This window comes from Callospermophilus lateralis, chromosome 17 (genome assembly GCF_048772815.1).
Source record: "Callospermophilus lateralis isolate mCalLat2 chromosome 17, mCalLat2.hap1, whole genome shotgun sequence".
Lineage (NCBI taxonomy): Eukaryota > Metazoa > Chordata > Mammalia > Rodentia > Sciuridae > Callospermophilus > Callospermophilus lateralis.
In genome coordinates this window covers 9,319,370-9,335,662 of record NC_135321.1, presented here as the reverse complement: position 1 = coordinate 9,335,662, position 16,293 = coordinate 9,319,370, and the positions used below count along the sequence as shown (strand labels likewise).

Here is a 16,293-nt window from a genome sequence, read left to right as displayed (position 1 = left end):
CATCCTAAGAAAATTCTGTCATTTTCCAACTTTGAAAGCCAAATTATCATTACATTTGTTACTTTACTTTTGGCAGCAAAACATCTTTTCAAAATTTCATTGCTATTATTTTGAATAAAATATTGCTATGTACATTATCCCCAATTAGGTCTAAATTTGGGAAATGAACGAAGGGGTGGCTTTTACATGTGGGACATTTTTAAAAGGTTTTCCAACAAGTATTTCATCTTATTTGCAAGATGAGTAAAAGCATGTGTACAGGCAACTTAAATTTTTCTTGGATTACCTTGTGATGCAGAACCTGAGGATGTACTAGGAGAATCACTCACCTTAGGTATTCAGGTTATAAGGCAGAAGCATGAGCATGTGTGTGCACATCCCCTTCCCCATGCAGGAGAATTTGCAAGTAAAGTCTTCAGCAACTTTCTACATTGGTTACCCAAGTAGTGGGGCTTGCAACTAATTTTTTCCTCTGGAGTGGGAATGAATGAGGATAGAGACAGTTAACTCTAAATTGCTGTTAGGATGAATGGTATGGTTCACTGTGAAGACCATTTGGGTAAACCTCCTTTCTTTTGCCACCATATATTCCTATATTCATCCTCAGAATTACTTTCATTTTCCACATTTCTTATTTCCCCATTCCTCCACATGTTCCATTTAGCTCTCTTCTGCTTGTGCAGGCATTTACATACGTTCAAAAACAGCAGGGGTGGCTTCTGCTGTCTTCTCTGATACCTGCACCCATTTATAATTCTTACATTAGTCAGACCTAATATGACTTCCAACCCAGAGCCTTTTTATTTGATCTGATTTGAGATCACACATCCTGGGAATTGAAAGCAAACACTGAGACTCTGAGCAATAATGGAAACAGTGTTATCTTCCATGTAGCAATTTTAAATGTTTGTTGATTGACCCTGAGATAAAATAATCTTCCTTAAGAATAATAGTGTAGATTTAAGTCTTCAGTGCCCTTTTAACTTACATTAATATAATTTTATTCATTTTGTTATCATAAAGGAAAAATTATGGGAGTCATGGGAAGTAAATGTGGAGGAGGGGAGCAGTCTGATATCAAAATGGAAGGAAAATGATAGCCAAGTTAAGATTTAGCTGGAATGTAACATATCCACAGCTTTATCACTTTGGAGGCACATTTTGACATAATAACAAACTACTGAGACAGAACCACTTTTATCTAGGTCAGAATGACAGACTCTAAGTGTTAGAGAGCTTGAAGGAACTACAGTTTGTAGTCTGAAGCATCAGGAAGAAGACTGCAATCTGTACAAAGATTTTCATCAAGTCTCGACACTGCCTGATAGTTTTCATCCAATACATTGTAATTACTCCACTGGCTTATAATGGCATAGCATTTTGATTTCAGAACCCAGCAAAGGAAAATGAACCACATTTGATGTTGACTACATTTATAATAAGATGCAGATGGTAAAAGAAACAGATGCCTCTGACATCATCTCCCATTTGCCTTCAATTTTGCAGACACTGGCGGTCTGTAAACTCACTCAAAAGGAAGCAAGAAAAGTCAGGCAGTTTTCCAATTCTGTCTCCAGTCTAAGAAAACACTGGCAGCAGTGGCATGGCTTTCTTTGACTCATACAGTGGTAATTCCACAAAAAATAAATTTGATTCTGTGTCAGTCTTTAATGCAAAATTAATCATCAAAAAAAAAAAAAAAAAGGAAAACTCCACAAATACAGGGAGTTCAGCAATTAGTACCTACTGACTGTTTTGCTGGACAGTGACAAAAAGGACAGGGTGGGAATAGTGTAATGGCAAACAGCTGTAGCTTCAGGAAGTCAAAAAGAGACTTTTAAACGGATAAGCATGTCTAAAAAAACCAGCCCTCAGCACCCAGACTGTTCAGACTTAGTTCTTGTTATTTGTAAGTAAAAAATTTTAAGGAAACTTTCCAGGTTACTATTTCTGACTTAAAAAAAAAAAAAAAAAAATCTTTATTCTGTATTTCCATCTGCATTTCCAGAAGGAATCCTATAGTTCTGATAGGAACTTAACGCCATTTCTCCAGTGATATCACTGAGTGTTATATAAAGTAAAAGGAATTCACTTTTTTTTTTCTTTTTCTTTGTGCAAGATAAGTGTGTTAAAAGACCTTTTCAAAAAGATAAGGAACTTTTGTAGTCCATCTTGAAAGGAAGAGATGCTTGGGTAAAGCAGCAACGGCAAGGCCTTTAGTAGTGTATGAGGTCCCCAGATAGATTAGCACAGTTACAGAAGAAGGCAAGTTAAACAAAATCCTTTAAAATCTTCCCATCTTCCGGAAGCCCACGATATAATTTCATCTATACTTCTGAAACAGAAATATTTTAGCAGAAAAAAATTTCAGAAACAAAAGCAAGGAAAGTGGTAACATAAAAATAAATCCTGCTAGGCTAAATATGGTGCCTATTTTTTAAATAATCTCTCTGTGCAAATAAAAGTACACACACACACACACACCCACACACACACAATACAAGAATAAACAAACTCTTCTAGTCCATATCCACAAAGCGGGTAGGGAAGCATTAGTGCAAATTTCTGCTGACCTGCAGCATTTAGTCCATAAACTTTGGATATCCTAGTCGGTCCATCAGTGTCCAGCAGATGTTTTCAATTAGTTTAATTTCATCTCTAGGCAAGTTTTGTTTCCAAACATTAGTATTAGTTGGTGATATTTCTCCTTCATATGGAAGGTAAAAAAGGTTTGTGGAAGTGGCAAACAATATTTGGTTTAAACTAGCAGGAGACAAAGGAATTCCAAGAAAAGCAAAAATCCTTTCAGTAGTTTTTTGAGGAAAATGAACAATATCTTCAAACTTGACCAGCTGGTAGCTGGTAGGCAGCAAATCTGTATTTATTCTCAAAGCTGCTGCTGTATTTGCTAGCCATAAATGAGACAATAAGGAGACAGCGTTTGATTCAGAATTTTCTAATTCTTTCTTCAATGGTTCATACTCAAAAGCATAGCCTGAATTTAAGTTACATTTGCCTTTACCTCCCTCTATTTTAAACAATTTTGCTAAGTGCTCTGGTACATTCTTCAAAGTGTAAAGACTTGGCTTACTACTGTACAGCATTGAATAAATCCATGCCCGAGGGTCTCTTACAATATACAATGCCCTCATCGAAGCTCCTAATACTTCCTGAAAAAAATGAAGCTTCAATGTCCAGCTACCGCTACTTAAACTAAGCACAGGACGTGCACTTGGGTAATAGACCAGGTGTCTCCTCAAAGCCCTAATATATTCAGCATCTCTGTCAAAAGCGCCTTTCATTCTACTTCTTTGTTCCGGCAAAGACTCTCTCCTTTTCAATTTTCTTTTCTTGTCCTTATTTGTTGTAAAATATTGGGCCAGTTTACCCCTACTGGTCTCATGCAGACGGATGTTTTGTAAATGTAGTTTTGTGTCCTGGACTAAAGACTGCAACCAGCCTCGAAGTAAACGGAAATGCCCACTGTGGATATCTGATACCTTCCATTCACAAGCATCTACAAATGAATCAATTTCAAATTCCGTTTCAGGGATATCAATGTAGGCTGTAGGAACTCTGATGTACAGAAAGTCACTACTGTTGAAGAAAAGTTGTTTTAGTATTTCGGCTCCAGAACCAGGAAGTGAGGTAATGACAACATCAGGAAGATCCACATAGTGCCCTTTGGAAGACACAGACTTCTTGCTCGTCTCAGTTCCTGTTCTTGTCCATTTTGCACAGATGGGCTGAGTGCAAGTGCTCCACACATCTAGAAGCTCAATAACCCACAAGGCAATAACAAGTATTAGTATCCAACGCATTAGTTTTCTAAAAGAAAGGTAAAACCGCCACTGAAATGTTAAAATCACCAAACTAATGCACAAAATTAATCCAATTGCTATGTTAAACTTAAATCCAAAGGGGAAAATAGCTCTATCTTGTCTTACAGGCAGGACTATTGCTTGAGTACCCAAACCAAATCGGGTTATTTGGCCTTGGTCAGCCACATTGGCAAAGCCACCAAATCCCAGGTAATTAAATCTTGTTTTCAGGTTGTGGTACTCAGTTACAATGGAAACAACGTGTTCAGTGTTATTGACATTGAGAGAAATCTGAAGTCCAGAATTGGAATTATCAATGAATTTGCAGCTGGAAACATTGACATATGGCCCATAAAAGACATATGCAATTCTTGTGATTGTGGATTCCATCTGAAAGGTCACATTAACAAACTGAGTCCACCGTTTCTTAAATTCAGCTGCTTGTTCTGCTTCCTGTATACTAGCCATGGGGCTATTGCCACGGTGATCAAACCAGAACATTTTGTAGTGTGCATCCCATACATCCATCATGGCGCCATTATACCTATTCATAAACCTATATGGGATGTATTTAAAATCAATATCCAGGTTATGAAAGAAGGCACTGACAGAATTTATCGGGGAAGCTTCTTGCCTCTCAATGTGGTCAACGACTAGCAGAGTTTGAGAATTTAAGAGGAGTAAAGCACGATACACACTTTTCAGTCTCATTGCTGAAGAATAAGCAGATACTGCTTCCCCACTCACAAATATCATTTCCCCATGTTGAGAGGCAGTGATGATTTCCCCTGCTGAGTCACCGACTTCCTCACCAGTCCACTTGAGCCACTGTGCACATTCTCCCAGTTGGCCTTCCCAGGGCTTGTTACATTGGCTTGAGGGTGACGGAGCAAACACCAATACATTGTTAAGGTGGCTCAACTTTGGTCCATAGAGAGCTTCAGAAACAAAAACTTGCCCATTGGGGGCAAAGGTAAATGAGTTCTGATCTGGATGTTCATGTCCAGGGTTAAAGCTTCTCCACCCATCAATCCAGGAGTATGGCTGAAAGTGAACTATGTCATACACAGCTCGTCCCCCCAGCTTCCCAGATTTGAAGGACACAAAGGTATTGGTTTGTGTGTTTGGCAGCCCGGCCCCATAAGTGACAACTCCCCAGTTAGGAAATGTGTGCATCTTTGCAGTACCATAGTCAGCAGGGGGCTGTGGGGTTAGTTGTGGATCATACCAGATGTATTCTGTGTGGAGAGTACTCCACCTTTGGGCAGTGGATGGAACCATGGGTCCATCTTTAGGCCGATGCTTTCTAATTTGCTGAGCTAACCAATTTCCAGCTCCATTCTTTAAGATAAACTTATCCAAGAAAACTAGCTGACTCTCTGGACCATAAAACCAATTATAATTAGAATCTGCTATACCCACAGTTCTTTGGAAGCCTGGCAAAAGGGTGGCATAGTAGAACCAAAAGTGCATTTTTAACCAGTTATTATCCAAGTTGTTGATATTAAAATGGCGCTGTGCCAAAAAAACATACTGCATGACTGATTTAGCTGTGTAGCTTCCATAGGCCACACCTTCATCCAAGGAGCCATCAACAATGTGATTCAATAGAAACATTGTCTTTTCCATGACATCTACTACAACCTGTTTCCATATATTTGCTTTAGATCCTTTATCTACCCCAGTAACCAAGGCCCCTGTGAGTACTGCTATCATATTGGTAGCCTGATGGTTATGGAGAAGTTGTTTGCCCCATGAGCGGACCTTGGAGTATTCATACATTTCCTCAGTAATAACCCATATTTTTTCCAGATATCTTTGTCTTCGATGATTATCTAATAAGTTATATAAAAAGTCAAAGGCAGTGGCAAAACCTGTTAAAGAATGGCCAACTGGAACCTCATCTCCTGGTGCATTCTCAACCAGCCAATCTTTGTAGCTAACCATCCGGTCCATATATTCCAAGACAAATTCAAAGGCAACTTTGTCTTCTGGACATAACAAACAGTACAATGCTAAAGGAGGCAGATTGTTACCATAAATTTCATTCCACTTGGCAGCAAAATCGGCATGCTTGGGTGGAGGTAGGTAGTATGTTGGGTTGGACAGCATAACTGTCACTGCACTTCTGATAGCTCTAAAAAGATGCAAATGGCTTGTGCGAGACTTTTGTCTCATTGCTTGGATTTCTCCAGCATCAAAATATAAACTTGGATGAAGCATACTTCTCCTCAGCTTTTGGTTGGGTCTGAAATCTTGCACTTTCTGTGTCTTAAACTGATCTATATCATCTGTGAAAACTGCCCATTCAGAGTAATTACTCACAGACTCTTCAAGAGTAGAGAAACCAAACATCACTAATGTTAAAATTAGGAAATGTCCTGTAAACATTAACGCCATGATCCATGGGGAAGATACTTTCCTTAGGCATACATAACAAATAGGGTGTTTAATGTGTTTTCCATCTGGCTAATATAAAGCATATATTAAAGATCTTGATTAAACTGAATTTAAAATCTTCTATGCTGACATTCAGCTCATTCAAAGCAAGTACATTTGCCAAAAAGAGAAAATTTTACATAGCACATCTGTATCCCTGGCACAGTTCTGTTCCAGTAAATTTCAAGGAATATTAATACCTCTAATTTTTCTGTAACAGAGGAACAGTGGTAATAGTCAAAATAACTATAAATGCAGCGTTTACTTCCTTTACATTAGTCTATTTGAACAGAAGAGTGAAATCATACATGGTACAAGAAAGAAAAAGCACTCCAAAATTAAAATTAAGAGTCATTTGTAGCACAGCAAGCCATCACTGGTGATACACTCACCACACATGTATGACTTGTTTCTGTGTGTTTGACTGAAGACCATGGCAAAGTACTAACATTCTTGGAATGAGTGGAATCACTGATTATTCTTTTCAATATTTTATGCTTCTTGGTGTGTGAACTATTTCTTCTTCCATTTTGGGGATAAAAACATCTTCAAAAAGTGTTCAAAGTCCCATGTCGTTTAAAAATATTCAAACTCCTGCCTTCATTTCAAATGTCTTTTCCAGGCTTACTGACTCATCAGTCTATATGACACTGGAAAGCATTTTGATGTCTTCTTCTATCAGCTTCATCAATACAACTATAAAAATTTAATCTCTTCAGCCACCTAGGCACATCTTTTCCAATCATGGAGTAACCATCAACGGGAAAAGAAAACTCCCCTTTCATCAACAGTGACCATGCCGTCTCTTTTCTCTTCCTTTTTCATGACTCTCCTTTCTGGGGGAAAACAAAACAAAGCAATTGTCTGAGGCTACAGGTAGCTGAAAATGAAGGCAAACTAATGCTTTAAATACTCTACAGTCACTTGATAGAAATTTGAGAATTATAATAAAATCTGATATTATATACAATCTAAGTGATTGATAGACACAATCAGGTGATTTGTTTTCTTAGACTTTTATGCACATACAAGGATTCCAACGAATGTGAGTAGATGACAAGCAGCTGTGATATATACATTGCTTTAGTCCTTTTTTAATGCTTTCATTAAAATGCAGTTAAAGAGGAATCCTGCTATCATTCTTGTTATTTTGGTTACAAATAACCCAGGGACATAAAAGTAAACCTTGAAAGAGTCTTTTTTGTTGTTGCTATTCTGGCTGAAGGTCTGGCCTTCGCCGCATCAGGAGTCTTCCCAGGGGGGAGCAGGAGGAAGAGGACAAGTAAGAGGGTCACTCCTCCAGGAGGAAGGCCATCCAGGGCGGCAAGGCGGCCTCACCTGTGGCCTGCGCCAGCGTCCCCGCACGGGCCAGCAGAGGGCGCGCGGAGCCAGCGCTGCCCGCCGCCCGCCTTCGCCGTCCCCGGTCGGCAAGAGCTAACCAAGTTTCAGTCTCGGGCAAGTCTGCTCTCCGCGGGAGATGCTGTCGCTAGGAGTTTCCCGACCCGCCCCGCCTGTTGCATTTTCTAATTCGCGTCCCACCAACCTGTCACCCCCGCCCGCGCTCGCGGCTCGCCGACCGGGACCGGCGGTCCGGGGCGGGCGACCCCCAGATGGCCCAGGGCGCTTACCTCCGGCGGCTGCGACGGGTCTGGGGCGGCGCTGGGCCCCAACAGCCACGGCGCGGGGAGTTGGGGACTTCGCGGCGCCGGAAGCCGGCCGGCGGCCCCGCAGGGACCCCGCGCTCCGACGGGCTGAGCCGGCGCCAGGGGTCCTCGGTGGCGCTCGCACCCCGCGCCCCGCGGCGCTCGGGCACGCCCGCCCTCGGGGAACGCCGGACGCTCCGGGGCTGCCCCGGACCGCCGCAGGCAACCGTGGGCGGCTTGCGCACTCGGGGCAGCGTGTCCAGCAGGAGCCGCGTCGCCAGGCCGCGACAACACTGCGACCGCCGCTCCTCCGCGCCAGCTCCGGCCGCGCGGCCCAGGGAGGGCGAGAGACCGCGAAGGGGGCCGGCGGCCGGGGGCGGGGCGGGGCGGGGGCGGGGCCTGGGGCGGGGAGCGGCGGCGACGCGGGCCTGAGGGGCGTGGTCGGGAGCGGGGGCGGGGCCAAGGGCGGCGGGGAAGCGGCGCGGAGGTTCTGGGCTGCGGTGGCCGCTGTGCGCTCCCAGGAGCCGGGCGGGAGGAGGGGACAGTGAGGGAGCGCGAGTGCCACGATCCCGCGGGGCTGGCGTTGAGATCATTTGGTTAAGCGAAGAGGACAAGTGTAACAGAGCCACGGGTGGATGGGGTTGATGATAAATGATGGGAGATGTGGGGATGATCCCGGTGACGTTTGTGATAACAAGGTTCACCCTTCAGGAAAGAGCCAGCGCTGGAGAGGGAAGGACCACGGTCTTGGAACCCGGAGGCAACCTGGCTGAGGTTGCAGTCATTGCAAAGCCAAACCAAAATATGTATATTAGTATATGAAAACAACTTCAGTAGCACAGATGCAACCGACCAGGGCAAAAATAATAATAACCACGAATCAGCTTTACCAATTGAAAATAATTTTAATGACAGTATAAATAGGAGCAATATGGGATAAACAAGTAGAAGGAAACTCATAAAATGAACAGAAATATCCTTCATTATAAATCTACAAACTGGTGGAGGCAGCCCGTCTTGGTTACTCTCACATGCTTGTGCAACTCCAGAGCGTGGGAATCCTAGAGCAGGATTTCTTCTTATACTGGACATTGGGAACTTCTCACAGATACCAGATTACAGTATGACAAGACTCAAACCAAGTCTCACCACACTATCACAATTAACAGCTCAGTCGTAATAAGAATATATTTCTGTCGTAGTAGGACACCTACCCTGGTCCAAATGGCCAGTGTTTTTGCTTCAGCCCTTCAGGAACTGTATTTATTGTATTTCTTGTTTTTCAATACCCTGTACTCAATCAGCCCCACTTACCAGTTGCAATTTTTCTGAATATCAGATTTCTTTTATTATCCTGGGAGATGCTTAATTTCCTGTATACATAACTCCTGAATTTCTGAAGCCAATGTGTATGACTAGCACTATATTGTTTCTACTTATATTCATCCCTTAAACTTTTTTTTTTTAATGCTTACTATTTTTCCTGGCTCACTCCTGTACTCTTACGTGAAGATCCTTCAAGTCATGATTAGAATGCCATCCTAATTGTAGGTGCTATACTTTTGTTTAAAATGAGTTGAACTTTTAACAAGTGGGCTCACATAAAGCTTTTTCTCCTATTGAGATTTATTACTAAACAAAGGTCTTTGACAATCAGAGACAGAACCTCCTGTGAATATCTGCATACTCCCTCCATGTGACCTCTGATGGAGGAAACCCCTGGGCTCCATCCTCCTTATGGAAGAATACAATTAGGGCAAAGAAGAGCCTGTCTGCAGAAATGCCTACATTTTCTGCAGAGTTGAGCCTAGGAATTGGTTTTAGTAAACACACTTAGTAAATAAGCGGACTTTGAGAACAAAGTGTACAGATAGGGCTATTTTATTCTGTGGATCCAAAGTGCCCCATGATGCAAGAAATAAATGACTCAGGCAGAAGTGGTGCACAAACATCTGCCAGACAGATATTTTAAGCTTCATCCAATCATTATATCTTCAGATTTATTTACATCAACATGATCATTCTGAATTTATAGATGAATGAAACCAGGTACAGACATTGTGGACTTTCAATTCTGCCCCATGTATCTGGGCTGAAACTCTGGGGATGTGCTAACCCTCAGCATTCTCAGATGAGCTTTCAGGTTATTCATCTTGAACAGGCATCTTCTCACACTTGTGAAATGTGAGTGCCTTAAAATAAAAAGAAGCCATGGATGAACAGTCCAAATCATTGGCAGAAAGGTTGGTAGGTAAATGGCACTATTAAAAATGAAGAGAGCCTTGTTTCCTGTGAACTAAAAATGGATAGCTCCAATTATTTTTCCTTCTACACATGAAGATGTTACAAAGTTAGTTAATTATAAATAATGCATCCAACCATAGAAGGGATGAGCTATATGCTATGTTATTGTACATTAAAAACCTTTATGAGTGTGGCAAGAGACACATATACCAACAGCTGCTAAATTCAGAATCCTGAAGCAGTATCTTATTTTAATGGAAGTGAAGAACAGTACAGTCTGTTGCTCTGGGGATTTCTCTCTACATAAAATGATCTTAAATCTACATGAGATTTTTCACAGTGATTTCAAAGCACTTATAAAAATCAGTTTGCTTTATTTGCACATCTTTCAATCTATCCTCAACCACTCGACTTACAACAGTGCTTTTCAGAATAAAATAAATTTTAGAATCAATCCTCCAGTGCAGAAGTCTTATTTTTTTCCTTCTTTCCCTCTCTCCTTTATTCCCTTCCTTGTTCTTTCCTTCCTTCAGTTCCCTCCTCTCTCCCTCCCTCCCTCCTTCCCCTTCTTCCTTCCTCTCTCCCACCCTCAGTCCCTCCTTAGTTTCTTCATTTGTTTGTTGGTTCTTTCTCTTTACTTTTTTAATTTCTTTATATCTTTCCTATTCTCAATGACTATTCCAGAGCTTGGCACTTTGTGTTGGATGTGTATTGAAAGTTGAACATGAATTATCACCCCCATTTCATGGCAGAAGAGAAAACATCATATAGGTCTAAAGTAGGTTGCGAATCTGAGCAGAAGCAATGCCCCTTTTCCTTCTAACTGCTGAGAAGCTTGTTTCACACAACCCATAGTTGGAGCTATGTCTCGGGGTGACTTAATTCAAGTGACACCTAAGTCTGGGAAGGCAGCCAACATTTTAAAGAGAATTTCTGCAAGAATTTTATGTCTTGAGATAGGTAAATTCAAGTTCTAAACCTTAGAACATAAGTTAAACACTACATAGTCTTTCAGAACAATAAAATGCAAGCAATAAAACAAACTTGACACTATATGAAGTCCTTGGGCTGAAGTCTTATTTGTCTGTGATCTATATCTCTTGTGGACTTTTGATAATCGGAACCAAGATATCCCAGAACTAATTGGCATGCGTTTAGCAACTGATCATGCTCAGATCTCTAATTTATCACCTTACCCAACATACACTCATCTGAATCTGGGAATGGTTTTGCTATTCTTTAGGATAGGCCTTCTTGCTAAGGCTTTGTCTGTGAGAGCTCAAATGCAGATTTTCCTGAACCACTTACCAGGACCAGATGTATGTTAGGTTGATCCACTAACAATACTACAACTAGTATTTGCCCCCAAGTTTGGGGATATAGTCAGTGACACCATTTAGAAACAGACATCAAATGCAAGTTGCAAATTTTATTGCAAAATTGGCCAGCAGTAATATGCCACACCAACAATAAAGACAAAACACAGATTTGAGGAAGGCCGTAGAATCTGGAAATACTCTTTAGCAATTGTTTTGAATACAAAACATCTAAAAATGACAGGAATTTTGCCTGCAGAGTCACTAATGAAGATGTGGCTGAATGTGTTCCTTAAGTTTGTTTATCCCACTGTATGAGAGTGAGTGTGACAGTATTTGGATTTAAAATACTTAAACTTACTAAAATCAAATTCTGAGGAACAGAGTTTCCTCATAAGTCGACTAAAGCTTTGTATTTATAAATGAGAAGCTTTATCGCCACTGTATCTGCTTACATACAATTTTGGTTTGGCTCTGAAAGAACATTTTAAGCAAAGTAAAACTTGCAAAGGGATAACAAGATGCTTTTTCCAAGATTCTTCTCCCCCGTCCTCTCTGTCCTCCTCTACTGATACTGTTGGTTCTCAGCATGGGGCTGTTTTGCCCCTCAGAGGACATTTGACAATGTCTGGAGAAATTTAGATGATCACAGCCGGTCAGTTGTGATGGTGGTGCTGCTGGTCATTTAACAGGTACAGGGCAGGGATGTCATTAAATATCCCATGATGCACAAGACAGCCCCCTGCCCCCACTGTTAAAGTTATCCAGTCCAACCCGTCAACGCTATGGACACTACACCTCTCTACCCTGACCCATTGACTCTAAAAAGTAACTAGGTGCTAATTTTTGGTAGTTAAAAAAGTCATGAACTATCCCTGACCTTTTTGGTCACCTCCTTGCTGCTCATTCCAGAGCCAGATTCACACGTTGGAACCCTCCAAACTTCACACATTGGAACCACAATCCAACGTGATGGTGTTAAGAGGTAAGGTTTCTCAGAAGTGATTGGGGTTGCCCTTGTGAGTGGAATCAGTGCTCTAGTGAAGAAGTGGAAGCGACTTCCCGGATGCCTTGTTGTCCTCTGCCTCAATCTGTTTTGGTGCTTCTGTAATAGAATACCTCACACTAGGTCACTGGGGAAAAACAGAGGTTTGTATCCTCACAGTTCTAGAGGCTGGGAGGTTGAAGAACAAGGCACCAACAGGTTAGGACCAGTCTCTCAACCTTGGAGACAGCACCTGAGTAGAGCATCCTCCAGAGGGTGGTGAGGAATATATGGCAGAAGAGAGGAGAGTGGAAGACCCACTTCCAAAAAAGCTTTTTTATATCAGCATTAATTTCTCCATGAGAACAGAGTCCCCAAGACCTCAACTTTTACTAGGCCCCACTTCCCAACACTGATGCATTAGGGATTAAGTTTCCAGCACACAAATTGGAGGGGGGGGGGCACATTCAGTACCTGCAATCTCTTCCCTGGGGTGGAAACACAGCATTCATACCTTTTATGCCCCTTTTGTGAGGTAAGGACTCACTGTGAGGCGCTCTCTTGGAAGCAGAAAGTAGGCTTTCACCCAACACAATCTGTTGGCACCTTGAACATGGACTTACCTGCCTCTAGAGATGCAGGAAATAAATGTCTACTTTGTTTATATGACCCCATCTATGGTATTTTGCTTTAAGAGCAGGAACAGCCTAAGACACCAGCTCTTACTAATTTGTTCACAGATGGCTTTCTGTAATCTACTACAGACTACATACTGACTTCATTCCTCTTTACTTGCCCTAGGACCAGGGGCTGTCTTGCCTCTTGAAAAAGCTCAGGCACAGCTGGCCATAAGCCAAATACCACCAAAGAGTAGCAAGAGTGAGGTGGCATCAGGGACATCGTAAATGTCTTTCTGACATGGACAGCAGCAAATCCTCTCCCCGCTCCCATCCCTACACTCCCCAAACCACCTTCATTATTGTCTGATTTTTTTTTTTCTTTCTAAAAAATTGTTCTTCAAAATAAATTACTTAAACTCCCAGTATCAGAAAGTCTATGCTATTGTTAAAAAGGTCTGTTTCCCAAATCTACCCCCAACCCTATGGTTAAGAATCTCAGTGTGTGGCCTGGTAGTCTGTACCTTTAAATGTCCTTGAATACTTAGGGAACTCTGAGTTCCTCTTCTAAGAGAATTCTCTTTCTTGCCTCCTTCCCTACATACCTCTGGGGCATATGTCTGAGGGTTCTTTTGTCAACAAGAAACATCCCCAGCCTGGCAGGACAGAGATTAATTGGGGTGAGGAACTGGTGTTGCAGAATTCCTGGACAAGTGAGGAGCTGTTTTTCAATTGTTTTAATTATTGTGCATGTAAATTGTTTATTCCTGTGTGAGGAAGTGCATTGGTAGATAAAGTCAACAATAAAGGTAAATAAGATATGTAAAACAGAAGAGGAAACAAAAAAAAAAAGACAATCTAGGAATAATGAAACTTGCATTGCATGTTTTTGGGCACATTGATTAACTGGCAGCTAGCAGAGAAGTTTGTTGCCAAAACCTGAGAGATTAGCTAGGGAGCAGATGTGACAGGCTGTCTGGGAATGTTGGCCAGTAACCTCCCACCAGCGCCTCCACCTTAGATCCAGCCTGTGGGAGACTGCTTCAGTGGAAAGCTGGAAGCAAACTCCCTCTCCCGCCCTCTCCAGGGCCAGGAGATGTCTCCTCTGCTTCTGAGCACTGCTTCACTGTCTTCTTTTTCTGAGAATCAGCTTCACCTGCTCCTTCATGGGGACACGTATACCTCTTAGCACAAATTTGTTATTGCCTGGTTCTGCCACCAGGAAGAAATTAATTGTCCTTTTTTGAGCTCCAAATCCAAATGGTCAGAAAATATTACTGCTCAGCAGGGTCAGAGTTCCATTATGACTCAGTGATAGAAAGTAGTTCAGGGTCATCCAGTTCAAACACTGCCACAGGGACCCATGTGAGTGGGTGCATGGTATCGATCATGGTACAAGAACATAAGTGGCTCATCCCTTGAAACGACCTATTTTAAAATGACACATGCAGAGAACAATGCATCCCTTGAGAGGCATATGGGAACAATGGATTTGGTGGTGGCTGTATGTGGTGGTAGAGGTTAAGGGAAAGAAGGGTAGAAAGCAGGACAGGAGCAAAAGCTCATAAATGCCCAGAGGTCATATAAAGCCAGCTGTTTTATTATTCTTACTCTCTGAAGATTATTCCTTTTGCAGAATTTATTAAATTTACCTGATTATAAAAATCACTTAGAATTGCTTGTTTAAAATGCAAACTTTGAGTTCTCAAATGCTACCCTACAATTATAGGGGTTATAAGAGAAAGAAAGACAAGGAATGTGTATTTTTAAGTATCATATTATCCTGTGAAATTGGCAAATTACACCTGAAAGGATAACCTTTTAAAATATTTCTAGCTAACAACAGCTCCCAAATCATCCTCTGCTTACCACTCTGGTAACCATGCTATTGTCTCTGTCTAGGAGAACAACTCTTTAAGATTACATGTATGATCATGCAGTGTTTGGGTTTTTTTGTGTGTGTATGTGTGCCTGATTTATTACACTTATTTCACTTCCATCCATGTTGGTTTTGTATGGCTGCATAATATTCTATCATGCATACATATCATATTTTATCTCTTCATCCACTGATGGACACTTAGGTTATTCCCATTCTTAACCTCTGTGACCGCAATGGATGTAGGAGCGCAGACAAATGATTGTCCCACAAAAATGATGACTGGGTAATGTCTATGTTAAATACCTGCACTTAGTTCATCCACAAGGTATATATACTTCCAAATCATGTTATATGTGATAAACACATATAACTCTATCAATTAAAAAATAAAATAGTGCCAATTATTTAAAATAGAGAAATTTGTTTCCAATCCAGAGAGCAATGAAGTAAAACGGGAGAGGTGAAGTATATATGATTGAAGCTATCGAGCTATTCTGACCAAGATGGTAGCCACTAGTCACATGAGTTAAAAATTAAATTAATTAGAATCTAATGAAATTAAAAATTCATTTTCTTTGTTGCACTATTGGCATTTCCAATGTTCAATGGCCACTTGTGGTTAGTGGCTGTATTATTCACTAGCACAGGCAGATTACTTCCTTTGCTGCTGAAATTTTGACTAATGCTTATATTTAAAAAAAGGGTGGGGGGAAGTGGGAGAAAAATGCTTCAATATTTAAGTTAGGGGTACTGAATGAGCCGTAGGTCTAACAGATTTGCTAGGTAATTGTTGCATTGATGATTATGTCGGTCAGCTTTTCATTGCTGTGACCAAAACACCCGACAAGAAAAACTTAAAGAGGGAGAAGTTAATTTTGTGCTCACAGCTTCAGAGTTTAGCCCTTGGTCAGCCAACTCCATTGCTCTGGCCTGAGGTGAGGCAGAAAGTCAGGGTAACAGGGTGTGATAAAAGTAAAGCTGCTCAGCTCATGGCAACCAGAAAGCAGAGAGAGGAAGGTTGTATGCGCCCAGGCCGTACCCCAGTGATCCAGCCCATTCACCCACATCCCACTTGCCTACAGTTACCACCCAGAAGTCCATTCAAATGGATTAATCCATCAAAGAAGTTAGAGCCTTCATAATCTAATAATTTCACCTCTTACAATTCCTACATTGCATAACATGAGCATTAATAACACAAATAATAACAATGATGATGTTGGTGCATTAATCTAATGACACTTAATCAAAGAAAGCCAAATATCTAGACTATTATACTTTTTAAAAAAAATGATATTATCTGGTTTTTTTTAAATGGCTTAAAAATTTTTGAAAACACTGTGAAG

General features: G+C 41.3%; 1 protein-coding gene across 2 annotated transcripts; it reads right to left on the bottom strand.

Moving 5' to 3' along the window:
- Positions 1-1,358: 1,358 nt before the first annotated feature.
- Dsel (dermatan sulfate epimerase like) lies at positions 1,359-8,066 on the bottom strand. 2 transcript variants are annotated; one of them, XM_076836829.2, is made up of 3 exons: positions 7,889-8,066; positions 2,574-7,096; positions 1,359-2,335 (listed from the first exon to the last, which is right to left on the bottom strand). In XM_076836829.2, exon 2 carries the CDS (start codon positions 6,219-6,221, stop codon positions 2,583-2,585), a length of 3,639 nt encoding a protein of 1,212 aa, XP_076692944.2. In that variant the 5' UTR covers positions 6,222-7,096; positions 7,889-8,066; the 3' UTR covers positions 1,359-2,335; positions 2,574-2,582. The 2 variants fall into 2 exon arrangements, with proteins under 2 accessions (XP_076692944.2, XP_076692943.2); XM_076836828.2 differs by having other exon boundaries at positions 1,359-7,096.
- Positions 8,067-16,293: the final 8,227 nt, after the last annotated feature.

Coding starts and splice junctions, on each gene's coding strand:
- Dsel (XM_076836828.2), bottom strand. CDS start 6,221: ATGGCGTTAATGTTTACAGGACATTTCCTAATTTTAACATTAGTGATG.